Source organism: Copadichromis virginalis, linkage group LG2 (assembly GCF_057382275.1).
Source record: "Copadichromis virginalis isolate Kocher_CV1m ecotype Utaka linkage group LG2, C_Virginalis_male_GT1.1, whole genome shotgun sequence".
Classification (NCBI taxonomy): Eukaryota; Metazoa; Chordata; class Actinopteri; order Cichliformes; family Cichlidae; genus Copadichromis; species Copadichromis virginalis.
The window spans coordinates 31931479-31947412 of NC_140619.1; the positions used below are offsets into that span (position 1 = coordinate 31931479).

The 15934-nt window shown below is 40.1% G+C and overlaps 1 protein-coding gene across 1 annotated transcript; it reads left to right on the forward strand.

Moving 5' to 3' along the window:
• The first annotated feature begins 6383 nt into the window (after nt 1–6383).
• Nucleotides 6384–14907, forward strand: wfs1b (Wolfram syndrome 1b (wolframin)). The gene is made up of 10 exons (XM_085429972.1): nt 6384–6570; nt 7861–8256; nt 10520–10596; nt 10779–10923; nt 11034–11207; nt 11297–11377; nt 11512–11672; nt 12592–12828; nt 12915–13033; nt 13175–14907. Exons 2-10 carry the CDS (start codon nt 7863–7865, stop codon nt 14721–14723), a joined length of 2937 nt encoding a protein of 978 aa, XP_085286098.1. The 5' UTR covers nt 6384–6570; nt 7861–7862; the 3' UTR covers nt 14724–14907.
• The last annotated feature ends 1027 nt before the right edge of the window (nt 14908–15934 follow it).

The following is a 15934-nucleotide window of genomic DNA, read 5'->3' on the forward strand; positions in this document are numbered from 1 at the left end:
AAAGGTCCTTCTCAAGAAAGATATCTGTTCCCTATCACTTCCAAATATTACTCTGTGATCTTTTTTAATGCTACTCCCCCCGGGATCACGATAATTTATGTGCCTGTATGCTCCAAGAAATAATAATAATAACATGACTCCTGCACTTTTTGAACAGGATGTGGTTCAGCTATAAGATCTGTGTTCTTATAACTGCCGCAATTACCACACTCAACACATTAATGGCAACGCCTAACCTTTGATTTTATGTACTCATGTTCATTTCACATTTGCTGAAAGCACATTAGCCACGTTTAAAACATCTCACTCTGCTAAATTACTTGCGGGTCGGTCCACGTAGCACGTGAGATCCAGCCACATTTGCAACCAGCACTTCTAAATACAGGAAGGTTTACTTGGAATGTGCTAAGTGATGCATCTTGGGGGGGTGACCTTAATTAATTATTTATAAAATATTATTATTTATATTTGATTGTTGAGTTAGCGAATTGATTTCCTTTATTGTGCTACTGTTCAGTTAAGGTGAAATATTGAAAATAAGCTCGATAGGTTATTGTTTTTTGTTTCTCCTCTGTTTCAAAGTTGGTCTGATCAGCCTGCACCAAAGTTCCCCTTTGCTCTCTGTTTGGTAAGATTTTGGTCAGTTTGAGCAGTTAGTCTGTTACATAATTACCCTGTGTTGTCATTACAACTTGAATTTAGTCTTTATCTGACCTCTTTTTAAAATCCCCTGTTATTTTACTGATATATATAAATATATATAAAATTTGTACTTGATTGAGTTATTAAAGCTTTTCAGATAAAGATGATTTTTTCACTATTTCTTATGATTTGACCAGGTGTTTAATGAAAATACAAACATGGACAGTGATACAATGTTCATATTTTTTATAATTTTCATACCACTAGTGTTTAAATCAAGTAATCAAGATGTTTTTTAACCTTTAATTAGAGCCTTAACAAAACAAAAAAATACTTTAGCTGCCAGTACTGACATTTTTTTTCCATTTCACAGGCTCAAAAGCACAATTGATGAGAACCATTGACCAACAGACATTTTTACAACAATGGGTTGCCTGTTTCTTTGGTATTTCATGACAAATTGGCGAGATAAGAGCTCAAGAGATGGTTCCAAGTGTTAAATATTAAAGTGGTTGCTGGTAAATGGACCACAGAGGTGGATGCATGTGTGAATGCAGTGGGAGGGGAAAAAAGATCTATTTGATGTTTTTGAATTTTTTTTTTAAAAGAAGTCATGCTTTGTTAAGCTCAACAAAAACCCAAAAATCCAACTAAAGTTGATGACAACCTCATGAGTTGTGGATTTATAAAAAGAAAACAGTCCACTCTTCAATCACATCTTGACTTACTGACGTGACTCTATTCAAAGTTTCCATTGCACAGCCCAAACATCTGAGCTTAATACCACACACAGACTCAACGTGCATTTCTTTAACGTTTCATCATGTTAGCAAAGTTATAGTATCGCATTAATGGTTAATTTAATTTATACTTTTTAATTTGTAAATTGAAATTCTGCCAAGACAAATATCAAAGTTTTTACTTGGAGCCTGTGTTTGTGTTTTGTATTGTGAACGACAGAATTATCAAGAGCTTTCAACGGGGGTGTGTGTGATATTTTCCCTTCATTAGTTATCAGAATTAATTGATTTCAAATATTTGCTTATTGGGACATTAGTCTACGCCAGATAATAAGGAATACAATTAAAAAATAGAAAAATGAATAATATTTTCAGATTCATTATCCTTTACATCTTTATAAGGCCAAAGTTGAGTATTACTGTCTTCTTATGTGTTTCCAAGTTTATTTTCTTACTTTTTAACACACTGTTTCTGATTAATATCCTTTCATCATTTCACCTTATGACCCCCAATATCCTTTTGCAATCAGTTTAAGTGTTTTATTGATGCCTCTGAATCGTCCTTTGTGCTTGTTTTGTATTATGTGTTAATTATTAATTATAAATTTGATGGTGATGATAATTTTCAGTATATTTCATTTAAAACCTACTGTGCTTCTTACCGTGCTTCATTGTATGAACTAAATAACCTTATCATACAACCTCAGTGTGCTCAATAGTGTTACTGTGATGCTCTAAATGATGTAATTACATGTGTGTATGGGTATATTTATTTTATTCTAGGACAATATGACTTGTCAGATCACAAAAGTAGGTGAAATACTCTGATATTATGACAGTGGCGTGAGTGTGACCCAGTTTCTAGAGACTGTATTACTTACGCACAGCTGCCTGTCTCTGCCTCTCCACACTGTGCCTGCCTGTCTGCCATTCACCAGCAGGGCCACATACATGCATGCTCACAGTTTTCTGTGGCAGCAACATATGCGGCCCATTATTTCAAGGCACAGGAAGTGGAAGAGGCAAAACACACAGTCCGTAAGGAGTTTTAATTGTGTACATTAGTCTTTGCCTGTGTCGTGACCTATTCCGAGCTGTCACGGATCATATTTGCATGTACAGGACATTTTAGAGTGAGATAATGCAGGCAAAGCAGATAGGGTGAGTTTGGCTGCACTGCTGTCATGCTCCTGCTCAGGCCAGCAGACACACAGATGGAGTGATTAAAATCAAACGAAACAGCAACAAAAAATATTGAAATAATTGTGTGTTTGGTTTTATTTTGGTGAAGCATTGTCTCATGGTGCAAATGTGAGAGAACTGTAACGATTGTTTCTGTGAATTGATTTGCCTGAGGTACTTTTTTTTTTTTTTTAGCCAGCATTATATTTTTTTAGTCTGTTTTTGTACAGTGCCCACTCTGAAAAAACAACAGGAGTAGAGTTCACAGAAACAGGATAAAGGAACTTTTCCTTTTGACGTCAATCTAACCTTGTGATTAGGTCTTGTGATTTCTCTCTGTAAATTAACTAAATGTTAAATCAGCTTATTTACATTTCTTTTGTCTGGTTATAAGAAACATGGTAAAGTGGGAAGTCACCGCTTTTATTAACTTAACATAATCATCTTAGCTTCTCGGCATATCCCTGAGAGCTGTCCATAATAAGCTTAACATATTCATGACTGTGTGCAGATTAAACTTTTAGAGATGGCTCTTAGTATTCAGGGGAGCCCTAAGAATCAGATGAGGAATATATCAAACTACTTAGTTGTTTATGCAGGATTTTATGGAAACACACAGGCAGTCACATGACTGGTGAAACATTCACCTTTTAGTCCATGTCTGCAGCCATCCACTAAACTGACCTATTTAACACAACGTAAACTCGAGCCTCCAGTGCTCATGCTGACGTAACACTTTCATATGAAGGTAATTAGGATTCCCAGGCATGACTCACTGCTGTTAGTCACTAAAAATCAGAGCCTGATGTTCCATGTCTATTTCCAAAACCTTCGTTCAGATTATGAATGAATGACTTCATCTGTCTTTAAGGCGTTTTCACCTGTTAAAGCACTTTCAAAGAAAGTAAAGGAGATTTTTCTCTACGTTGACCATTTAGCCAAAATACGATATGTTTAATGGAAAAACTGCTTTCAAAAGCACTCAGATGTTCCACTAGAAAGCACTAGTATTTAAAAGCTCAAGAAATACAGTGTGCCATTATAGCCACATCACGGGGAGTGTGAGTCAGCCACAGCAGTTATTGTGTTGTATTAGCATCGTTTTTGGGGTGGAAAAAAGTTTAAACAATGTGTTGCATAACTTTTCAGTTTGTAATTGAACCTCTGATATTAAGATAGAAATCTTACTTTAGAGCTTGTATTTATGCTATGCACTGTGAATTACTGCATCTAAAATCACATTAAATTCTGTACCAGTATTGTGGCGTTTTCATCTATTGAGACAAAGCACGTAATATCAAGATCAACAACCAAGATCTAAACAGTTACAACTAAAGCTTGTTTCCATGCAATTATTTCTGCCGTCATTGTGTAAGTGCTGTGTTTTCCTCCACCCTTGTTTCTCTCAAGGCTCAAAACTGCCAGATCAATATGTGAGTTCTGCCTGAAGCTGGGAATTAACCCATGGGAAGGAGTTGAGTTTTCCACATTTAAAAAGCCTGTTGGAATTTCCAGTGATTTAAGCACGTTGAGACTTTTTGGAGTTATATTAATCCAAGTGGTTCATGTTTCAAGATATTTAGACAGTGGCCCTGTATGAGAGTTGGATTACTTCATTTCAATCCTCAATGTAAAGCGGATTGCAGGACAACATGTTGCTTGCCTGTGATGTCGTTTATATATTTCTTATCAACAAATGCTACGTAAAGACTATGTGCTTTACAAAAATGTTCCTTGGGTCTTGTATTTGACCAAAGTATCAGCTGGATGCAGTGCACCCAGTACAGCAGCCCATTTCTCTACAGAGAGCAACTTCAAAGGTCAAAACAGTGACTGGGCTGCATTTGAGTTAGAAATACTCACCTTCACTCCAGTCAGTGTCCGTTCTCATATAACCCTTCTGGTTGCTATGGTTACAGACCATACCTCATCTCCTCCTCCTCCTTCTCAGATCGCTCTTCCTGTGAGAGATATTGGGTTTACAGGGGGACTCTGTAGGCGAAGCTTCTATTTTACATACAGAGACCTGTTACCTAGAGACAGAGGAGGCGATTCAAGTGCATCCTGGACAAAATCTCTCAGTGCCATGTTGTGTCATGTAACCGTTTCCAATCACTGCAGCTGCATGAGAAAGTTTACCAGACAGAAAACATGATGGGGAGTCTCCATTGCTTGAGTCTTGAGTCATTACTTCCTGGAGGGTATACACTGAAAGTGAGAGAGAAAGCAAGCAGACTGGAGTTATTAAGAACAGCCTGTTTCAGGGTTCAATTACCTCAGTAATTACCACATTTTAAAAACCCACAACTGTTGACTGTGACCGTCTCAGGCACGGGCAGTGCAGTCCTGACAAATCTGCAAAGGGGATTTGCATAATCAAAAGATCTGGACTCATAACAAGCTAAATAATACAAATAACTATCCAGAGCTGATTTGCTTAGTTTAGGAGAGACACATCTCTGAGTGCATGTGTGTCTAAGCCCATTTAAAAGACAGATTTCCTGATGTATGCAGATTGCAGGTGTGCATACATGTGAGAGACCAAAAGCACTGTAAGGGTCCTGATTATCCTCTCAACTGGATTGTGTTAATCTACTAATCGAGAACCATTTGCATAACTGCTTTAGTGCAACTGCAGTTAAGCAATTACTGCCCTCATTTCCATCTTTTCCCACAGTGTGCTATCTACTCTTGAACTTTCTACACTTGAACTTTAATCTCACTCTTTCCCCCCCCGAGTCCCAATGTCTTTAAACTCCTTTAATTGTCTGCACTCCTTCCTTCCTTTTTTTTTACTAAGTGCCCTTCCTCCGAGCATAGTCTGAACTGAATGTTTTCCTTTTCTTGTCTGTTACTGAGACTCTTGCAGATCTTATAGTCTGATCTCAATCAACACATTATTTTTCACAGAATGAAACCTGCAAGATGTTTATTCCATTCCATTCATATATTTAGTGGCATGCTGTCACACTTTTTAAAAAATCTATTATGTTACCCTGTAAATAGCTTTAACTTGTCTGCACTCTATGTGTGGATCTTAATCTGTGGAGTCTGGATAAAATTATTACACATGCTTGTGGGAGAAAGACTCTAAAGTAAACCTGATTGCTTAATTGTTTGGCGTAACACCTTACACTGGTATTTCTTAAATTTGACTTACAGTAAATTACACTATTTTTGCAAATTTCCACAATCAATTTGACAGTCCTAGCTTTGCATCTTTCCCTCATTACAGCATCATTCTTTATCATATCATAATAGTGATACATAATAAACAAAGGATTTAATCTTTGCTATATGGAGAAAGAGCAGGGGAAGGATTATGTTTCTACTTAGAATAAAAGTATTTAAATAAATACTAAAGAAAAGCACATTTCTTTTCTAATAATTTTTCAACAAAACAAATCCACTTCAATTATCAAAACCCATACATTTAATTATGACTATAGCTAAGTTTAGTTTAGTGTTCCATCTTAGTGTTCCATCTGTTGGTACAAAATCAATATTGCGTTTTTGCGAGCATAAAAAATATACATCGATAAACGACTCATAAAAACAAATAGGAGAATTTAAAGGAACCTCGAGCTCTAAAATAGTAACTCGTTGTTAGACGTAGTCCGTTGAACTCATTTTTTTCTGTCCTCATGCTAAACGAATTCTAACAAATGTTCTCGATATATTAGTCGTTCGACAGTTGATTTCTCTTGACTTTAGGGTTATTTGAACTTCCTGCCACTGCAGCCAATCAAATCCTAATCAATAAAAACAAGCTTTCGGCGCTTTCCAATCACATTGCGCAGAATGAAAAGTGGGCGTGGACGTGGAGTGGAGCAGCTGACAGACTTTCCGGCGCGTCGTGTGTGCTTGGAGTTTGACCACAAAAAACAGAGGACGTGCGGATTTCAGGGGGGGGGGTGGAAGAATGAGTTGGGACTCTAAATAGTGAACAAACCGAGAAGCAATTTAATCTGGAGGGTTTAATTAAACTGGTGTTGTCACGGGAAAGGTAAGCCGACATTAGAAGTGTTGAATGTCAGCGCTCGTTAGCGTTAGCTCCTAAAGCACCGGTTATTTCAGCTAACGCCTCCTGCCACATCCAATTGCTGCTGTCTTTTTAATATCAAATGCAGTAGCCCTATATATAGAAATGGCATTGTGTATGTGTGTATATAGCGTTCTTTTTGCCGCTAACGTTTATTAAGAGTGCTAAATTTAGTTTGGAAGTCCCCTTTATCGGCAAAGTTATTGTCATCGGAGCCCTGTCCTGCTTATCCAAGAGGGGCACCAGGACACTTGATTTGCAGTCATTGCACTTTAAGGATGTCACCTTCTCAATATAGCTACCCAGGGCTCGGTTAATAATATCTAAAATAGACTATAGACTTCGTAGCACACATCTGAACAAAATTGTGTGTGGGATTATTTGGCCTTAATTAGTAAAAGGAAAGGAGCTTTCTAGGATAACAGAGGTAAATATTACATTTGTTTTGGAAATCTGCCTGAGTCTGAGCTACGTGGCTGAGATCTGTTGGTTTCGTCTGTAGTATGAAAGCAGCTTTTCTTTTATAGTAATCAAATGACACATTTTACATCAGTTATGCACAATATTAAAACCTATGAGAGGTTTACTGAAGACAATTGAAAGTCTTGTTATAAATTCTGAGAAGTTTTGGTAGTGGTATTCATGTGGTTGACATACCACCTTCCTAAACACTTTGTGAGACCAAGCACACCCCTCCACACTTAAAAAACAAAAAACAAAAAAAACCAAACACACTAAAAATCTAATTTAAAAATTCCTCATGAATATTTGGTACATACTGCATTCAGTTCATTTTTATTTATATAGCACTAATTCACAACAACAGTCCTACCAAGACACGTTATATTGTAAAGACACTAGAATATTGAAAATGGGAAGAAACCACAACAATCACATGGCCCCCTATGAGTAAGCACTTGGTGACAGTGGCAAAAAACCAGGCTCAAGGAAGACAGCCATTGGCTGTGACTGGTTGTTTGATTGTTCCCCCCCCCCCCAGTAAAATCTCACTCATGTGATGATGAGGGAACACAACCTTTCAAAACACCTGTTACTTTGCAACAGGTGCACTCTGTTAGCTGCTTGTCCTTGAACATGTGCTTCATACTGTATATGCATTGCTGTTTTTCACACACTGCAGCATTACTAGTATTACCACAGTAATGTTTTGTTCATAATTTTTCATAAATCACAGGGATTGTGTTTGTTCCCCAAAACATTCCTAATTGATTAAAAAATCTGATGTAATTTCAGCCATGGATCCTTCACTAACTGCCAGTTCATCCGCCTCCAAACTGGACCCTTCGTCTCCTACCACCCTGAGACCCGGACCTTCTTCTCGCAGCTCATCTGTCAACTCAACTACGACAAATTCAAACTGGCCAAATCCTAAACTCACAATGCCAACACCTCCAGCAACACCCTCATCTTCTCCCTCTACTGCCTCCCCTCGGACTTCCCCAAATCCTCTTTACCGCTCTTCCTCCCTTTCCACACCGACAACCTCGCCTCTTCGGCAACCAATCAGGAGCCTCTCCCAGGGGGGCAGATCTCAGCTAAACGCCGCGTCTACGGGGAATCCCATGACTGGATCATCAGCTGCTGGAGGTCCTGCAACAATTCCACAGACTCCTCCCACACCAGAGCAAGGTGAGAATCAAAACTGACCTTCGACCTTCACTTTGCACTTCTTCAGGAATCAGTGCAGCCAACACTCCCAGGTTACTGTGTATGTGCAGTGCAGTGTTTCCATGACCACAGACATTTACCTCAGCATGTAAAGCAGCCTCTCCCTTTTTGCTGACCTGAAGAGAAAAGATGGTTTCACATGTGTTTTTTAAACTAAACAAATATGGTATGCAAGTAAGACGTCTTTTGGTTGAAGGGGAATAGCACTTTTTATCTTTTTAACCCTTTGCAGTGATTTATATACTTAGCTTACCTGCTCAGTCATTTCATAAGTAAACACTTTCCAGTTTCTTTAACTGTCTAAAATAATATAATTAAGTGTCTTAAAGTTCTGAATGTACTGAAAGTAAAACAGGGAGATGGACTGCACCACTGTGGAAGTGTTTGCACACCAGGAGAATGAGCAGCAGCTGTTTGCTGTGCTAAATAAACAGTTATTTTAGAGCTCAGGCAGATGGTTAAAGTGTACGTGGCTTTACCAGTGTAAGTTACTGGATGCTTCACAATTTCTTCTGCTTCTTGAGATCCGCAGGCACAGGCAGACCACTTTCACTCACCAGTATCACTTACAGCCTGCATGACGGAAAAGTGTTTCCACGTCTGTTTTTCCTGCTGTTAGTTTTAAACAGAACAAATATGACCGCTTACTTTACGGGAAGCAGACACATTTTCGGTGTGAGATCCTGTTCCTTTGGAGAACTGGGATTTAAGAGTAGCAGAAATCATTAGCCAAAGGAAGATGATAATTAAACCAAGAGGGCTCTGTGGTATTATCAGGTCTTGTCAAGGCCAAAGCTGTTTCTGGAAGGATGTGACTCATGCTCATGCACTGGGATCACTGATGTCACAGATTGCCACACTGAGCTGGTGTCTTGTTTCTATTTTTGTTTGTTGGGAACATCTGCAGAGTATTTAAAAATGTAGAGTAATAAGGAGTAGTTGCTCCTTTGAAAAACCCGAAGAAAACCTAATATATTAAATAGCTGGGTTTTGGGGTTTTTTTTGTTTTTTTTTAAGTGGGCATAATATCAAGCTCCATATGTTTATTCTTGGACTTTTCTTGGTTAGCTCTGCGCGAATTAGAGTTCAAGTAATTTATATTTTTCTTATACAACGTCATTCATCCACTGCCTGAACCAAATTATTTTATCTCTCTTACCTTTAAGGCCACCATCCTCTGATTGGCTGTTGCTCTCTAACAGAAGGTTTAAACAGCACCCTGTGTGGGACAGCTGTGCTCACTTTCAAAGCTGTGTCCCTGAAATGATCACATAGAGTACAGCAGGGAGGTTTTTTGTAAGACAAACTGGAAGTTGGTGTGACTTCGGTTCCCTGGACAAATGGCATCTTTCTATATGATTTTGAGTTAAAAATAAATAAATAAATAAATAAATAAAACTTTAGGAAAATAAAACCACTGAAGTCGTGTTAAAGTCACTGGCATGTTTTGCTCAGCCTTATTAACACAACTAACAGAACTTCAGCGGTGGTTCAATCATAATTGCTGCTGGCAGAAGTAAAGGGCTAGTGTTAGGCTTCAGTTGGCGAGGAGTGAGCATGATTGGTTGTCTTTCTGTCTCTCTGTGTTAGCCCTGTAAATGGACTGGCACTCTATTAAACCTTCAAAATTTACAAATGTGATATTTGTATGTATATTATATGGTAAAACAACACATTTGAAAATGTCTAAAGCTCGAGTTAAGTACACATCTTATTTAAAGGATCTAACCAAAACCCTATTCAAATCACCCATTGACTCTGAAACAATGGAACCAAAGGTCCCTTCCAAATCCAGCAGGTCTCAATGAACTCTTTGCCCCTTGGACACCTACTAGGGGGTAACCCTTAGTTTCTGTCATTATCATGCCAGTTTCCAGAGCTTTCTATTAGGAATTACAAAACTAACTGGTTAAAAACTGAAGCATTAATTTCAGCCTAACAGTTATAACTTGTATTATATATGCTTACTAATAAAGATATTTAAAACGAAATAGGTTCTTAGTTTTTCCAAGGCCAGCCCCAGTAAGCTGTACAAGCAGATATCACCCTAACTGGCCTCTGATGCACACCCAGTGCTCTGGAAGCGGGCTAGAAATACCACAGAAAACAATGATTTCAAAAAAAAGAAAAACAAGGGTTACCTTAGTAGGTGTCCAAGGTGGAAAGATTTGAAAGAGCCCTAAAATCTACTGGATGGATTTTGAAAATGTATTTTCTGTTTCAGAGGAGCCAGAGGAGGAGGTCAGCTTTGAGGATTTGGAGGAGAGAGCAAAGTCAGGTGATGCCAAAGCACAGACTAAGGTTAGTGGCAATGATCATACTGCAGACACTGTGGACTTTAGTCGCCATATGGTGATGACAGAGCATATGAGCTAAGTAATTATACATTTTATTTTAGAGTGACATGCTGATAGGACGGACAGGTCACTAAGTCACAGTAATGCTTGTGTTGCAAGTCTAAAAGTCTGTGTGTGTCTGCACAGATGGGCCGCTACTTCCTGGCATTGGCAGAAGAAAGCGATGAAGAACTGAACAACTGCACAGCGGTCACTTGGCTCGTCCAGGCTGCTAAACAGGGCCGCAAGGATGCGGTCAGACTGCTGCAGCAGTGTTTGGCCTCCAGGAAAGGTATGACTGCTACTCTTAGTGCACAGCTTTTAGAAGAATGGAACCAGTGTGAAACTGGAGCATGATTGAGCTAATGTTCGTCTGTGCATTCATCCTCATTTGTTCTTCAGGCATCACACTGGAAAACTTTGAGGAGGTGAAGAAGTTGTGTACAGAGACTCGTTTTGAGAGAGGAGTGAGGAAGGCAGCTCTGCTCATGTACTGGAAGTTAAACCCAGAGAGGAAGAAGTCGGTGCCCGTTTCTGAGATGCTAGAGAACGTTGAACATGTTAACACAGAGCCGGGTCCGAGAGGAATAATACTGTATTTCAAATCATTTACATTTTGAAGGCATTCATTCATTTTTTTAAATTATACTTTATACCCTCTGCAGACACACCAGTTTCCCCTGGTCCCCTAAACAGGTCTGCTAAGAAACAGAGGAGAGTCTTGGAGACTATGGTCACCAGTGAGGGTATGTGTGGTCTGAAATGTGTCTTCTAATGGGATTAAACATGCACAATTTGTCATTTCCTCAAGCCCAAAGTGTCCTACAGACCTGTCAGAGTAAAATAAAAGTACTAATATTTCTTCTGTACTTCTTTGCAGCCAGTTCCCATGTGGGTCTTGATGACTTTGTTGAGATGACCAAGAAGTACGCCCAGGGTATTGCACCCTCACCAGTTATGGCTGCTGCAGGAGGGGATGATGATGATGACGATGATGAAATAGTAGTGAAAAATCCAGATGAACTGCCCCTGCATCAAAAGGTGGTTTGGGGGGTAGTGGTCTGCCTTTGTCATCTTCTTTTCACGCTCTGCTTGTCTTGAGTTTAGTAAATCTGTGAAAAAGTGAAAGAAATTCTGCAACTTAATCAGTTTCGGTCCTGCTATGTTTTCATTCTTTCACTATTAGCCTTTGTGGAAGAAAATCAACCATCTAATTATATTTCTAAATCATTTTCCATTCCTTTGTGTTAATATTCAGTTGGAAGCTGGTTTATTACACATAATAACAGCTCAAGTGAAGCTTGATCAGTCAGGATGTGAATGTTCACCTGACATAAATTCACCTGAAGCACGACCAGGTGTGCAGCCAAAGCTTCACCTGTGTAGTCGTCAGTTGATATGATCCTTAATTTAACAGCCAGAAATAATTCAAATACACTCACTGAATGAACATTAAAAGTTGCAGTGCACTGAAAATTTTAACCAGTCACAAATGATAATGTTTTTTGGGACTTCAGATTTCCGGTGAACTTCTTTTTTTGTTTGTTTGTTTGTTTGTTTTTTCGGGGAGTATTCCTGGCTTCTTTTGGACCAGATTATGAATAATAATTAATAGCTTCATCAAAAGGGGGGGGGGGGGAGCATCAGTTGTATAGCTAGTTTTAAGTGTTCAGGTCTAAACTAAACTGATTTTCTCAGGATCATCTCATTAACTAGATCTGCACCTTCTCTTTTTCCACCGTATTTCTAAAAAATAAATAAATAAATAAATTTCCCCAAAGAAACACATTAAATAGCCTTCAAGTCCCTGTGGGAAGTGGGTTTCATAGGTTCGTCTTATCAAGGCAGCTGTTTTAACATCACCAGAAAAAGTTTTTTAGTCATTCAATTTTTAAAAATTTTGTTTGTCTGATTCCATCTCTGCGACGTACTGATTCTGTCTTCCTTGTTTTTTTCAAAGCTGCTGAAGTTTCCTCTATACGCCCTTCTCGAGATAAAAGAGCATCTTATCGACTGGGCGTCACGAGCGGGCATGCAGTGGCTCAGCGCCCTGATCCCCACCCACCACGTTAACGCACTTATATTCTTCTTTATCATCTCCAACCTCACAATCGAGTTCTTCATCTTCATCATCCCCCTGCTGGTTTTCTACCTCTCGTTCTTCTCCATGGTCATCTGCACACTGCGTGTATTTCAGGTTTGTCACGATGTACTAGACGTATTTATTGATTTCTGATAATATAGTACCTTTGTTTTATTAAAACAAAACCTTTTTTTCTACAGAATTCTAAAGCGTGGGAACATTTCCAGGCTCTGACAGACCTGCTTGCTCAGTTTGAACCTGGTCTCGACCTGGAGCAGGCTGAGACCAACTTTGGATGGACACACTTGGAGCCTTATCTGTAAGTCCACATCACTCAGTTGCCAGTAGTTTAATAATGTAAAGATTAGCTTCAATTTGATCTTTTCTTCCTTTAATATTACCATAAAGAAGAATTGAATTGTTTCTGCAGGAGAACAATTACTTTTTTTTGCTTTATCAGGTACTTCCTGCTCTCGGTGGTCTTTGTGGTTTTCTCCTTCCCTGTAGCTGATAAATCCTGGATCCCCTGCTCAGAACTGGCTGCTGTTGCTCTTTTCTTCACCATTACCGCCTTCCTCAGCCTTCATGCCTCAGCTCAGCTCTTCGCTCGTAAAGCCCTCGTCACAGAGGTCCTCTCTGGAGCATGCTCCCTCACTCAATTCTTCCCGGAGTCCCTGTGGTTCCTCCGAATGTTCGGGAAGACTTTCATCACTGTGCCTCTTGGAGATATCGTGGCATTAAACCTGGGGATGCCATGTCTGCTGTATGGACACCTTGTCTATCTCCTCTTCCGTATGGCCCAGCTGAGAGGCTTTAAGGGCACCTATCTGTGCTTGGTGCCCTACTTGGTTTGCTTCACTTGGTGCGAGCTTTGCTTGGTGTTCCTTAATAATGCCTCGGCAATAGGACTCATCCGCACATGTGTGGGCTACTTCCTCTTCCTGTTTGCCCTTCCTATACTTTCACTGGGTATGGCTGCGATGCTCATCATCCAGTTAGTGCAGTGGTTTCTCACCCTGGAGGTCACCAAGATGGTGGTCACGCTGACTGTTTGCTTTGTGCCGGTGGTGCTGAGGCTTTGGACTCGCTTCAGCCTCAACCCCATCAAGGTGTTTCGGTCTTTGTCGCGGAGCAGTGTTGTCAAGCTCATCCTGGTTTGGCTCAGTGCTGTGGTGCTCTTCTGCTGGATGTACGTCTACAGGTCTGAGGGCATGAAGGTGTACAACTCCACCCTGACGTGGCCTGAGTACAGCAACCTTTGCGGCCCTCTGGCCTGGAAGGAGTCCAACATGGCCCAAACCCAGATTGTCTGCTCTCATCTGGAAGGACATCGTGTCACATGGACGGGACGATTCAAATATGTCCGTGTGACCGACATTGAGAACGGGCCGCAGTCGGTTATCAACCTGCTGCCTGTATTTGTAGGGAACTGGATGCGGTGCCTGTACGGTGAGCCATATCCTCTGTGTGATGACTTGAAGAATGCGACCGCCGAGCCCCAGCCTCTGCCCGCCCCAGCTCCTCCTCCTGAAGATCCTCTGTGTAAACTTAAAAAACTGGCAAAGCACGAATGTCACATCAAACGGTTTGACCGATACAAGTTTGAAGTTACAATGGGCATGCCGCTCGAGAGGAAATCCAGGAACGGGACGATCATCGAGGATGAAGACGCTACTAAGGACATAGTACTGCGGGCTAGTAACGAGTTCAAGTCTGTGCTTTTACACTTAAACACTGGCAGCCTGGTGGAGTTCAGTACCATACTGGAGGGGCGTTTAGGCTCCAAATGGCCTGTGTTTGAACTGAAAGCCATTCACTGCATGTCATGCGGCGACGCCCGCCTTCCCAGCCGCAGACAGTACAAGATTGAACATGACTGGAGGCGTACGGCCCAGAATGCCCTCCAGTTCGGTTTTGACTTCTTCTTCAACCCCTTCCTGACTGCACAGCTCGGACAACACTCAGAGACGGAGACCGAAGCAGAGGTTGTGACAAAGCAGGGAGGATAGACGAGATGGTTGGGGGATAACACTGTCATCAGTGAAGAACACTAATGATTTTTACCCACTGATCTTAAAAGAATCAGACAGCAATATTTTTGAGTGTCTCACTGTAGAAAAGTAGATGGACCTTCAGATATGTGATCTATCGTGTGTGTGTGTGTGTGTGTGTGTGTGTGTGTGTGTGTGCGCGTGCGTGACTACATATAATGAAGAAACAGTTAATGCTAAAAAAACAAGAAGCACACAACAATGTGGTTTTTAAGTACTTTACTGCCGAACGCCACATGAGGAAAAACGTCATGTAAACCTCGCTGTGTTCAGCTTGTTATGAACATTTCATCCGGTTTAAGCTAATCATCTTAAGTATAGTAATGACATGATTTTGATTTGTTACTGGATGCTATGCAAACACTACATCTGCAAATCTTTCTGTATGTCGTGACTTTTTGTGGCCAAAACCATCAGTGTTGATCTTCTGCACTTGCCTTGTTGAAGTGCACATGCATCGTTGTGTAGCTACCGCTGTTGAAGGCAAGGTTGTCATATAGATATGTTTTGCCTATAATTATTTAACGTACATACAGATTTCAAGTGCCTTCTGAAGCATATTATTTGGGAGCAATTAGACTAAATTAAGTCTCTAAGAGCTCTGCTGCATCAGAGCTTTTATTTATTACAGAACAGTTAACCAGGTTTGGCTTTCTTTACCTTCATGTCTGTCTTCTCTGTATTTGTCGTCATCTCTGCTGTGCAGGGATTTAATATATTGAACATTTTCGATCCCAGAGTGATGATGTGGTTTAAGTTAGGTTGTCACTACTTTTTTCTGTACTGTGTCCTATAAATATTTTAAGAAATCAAATGTGCGTGTGTTGCAGTTTTATTAAAAAATCATTTATATTTTACTGATCTTTAGACACAAAATTCAAACAAGATCCTAGCCCTTATGTAATTTATTGGATTTTTCTTGCATTAAACACTCACTGGCCACTTTATTAATCATATCTTGCTAGTACCCTGGACCTCCCTTTTGCCTTCAGCACTGCTTTAATTTTTCATGGCACAAATTCAGCAAGATTCAGGGAACATTCCTCAGAGAGTTTGGTTCATGTTGACATGACAGCATCATACAGATGCTGCAGATTTGCCAGCTGCACCTCCATAATGTGAATCTCCTGTTCCGCCACATCCCAAAGGTGCTAAGATGGAACTCACTG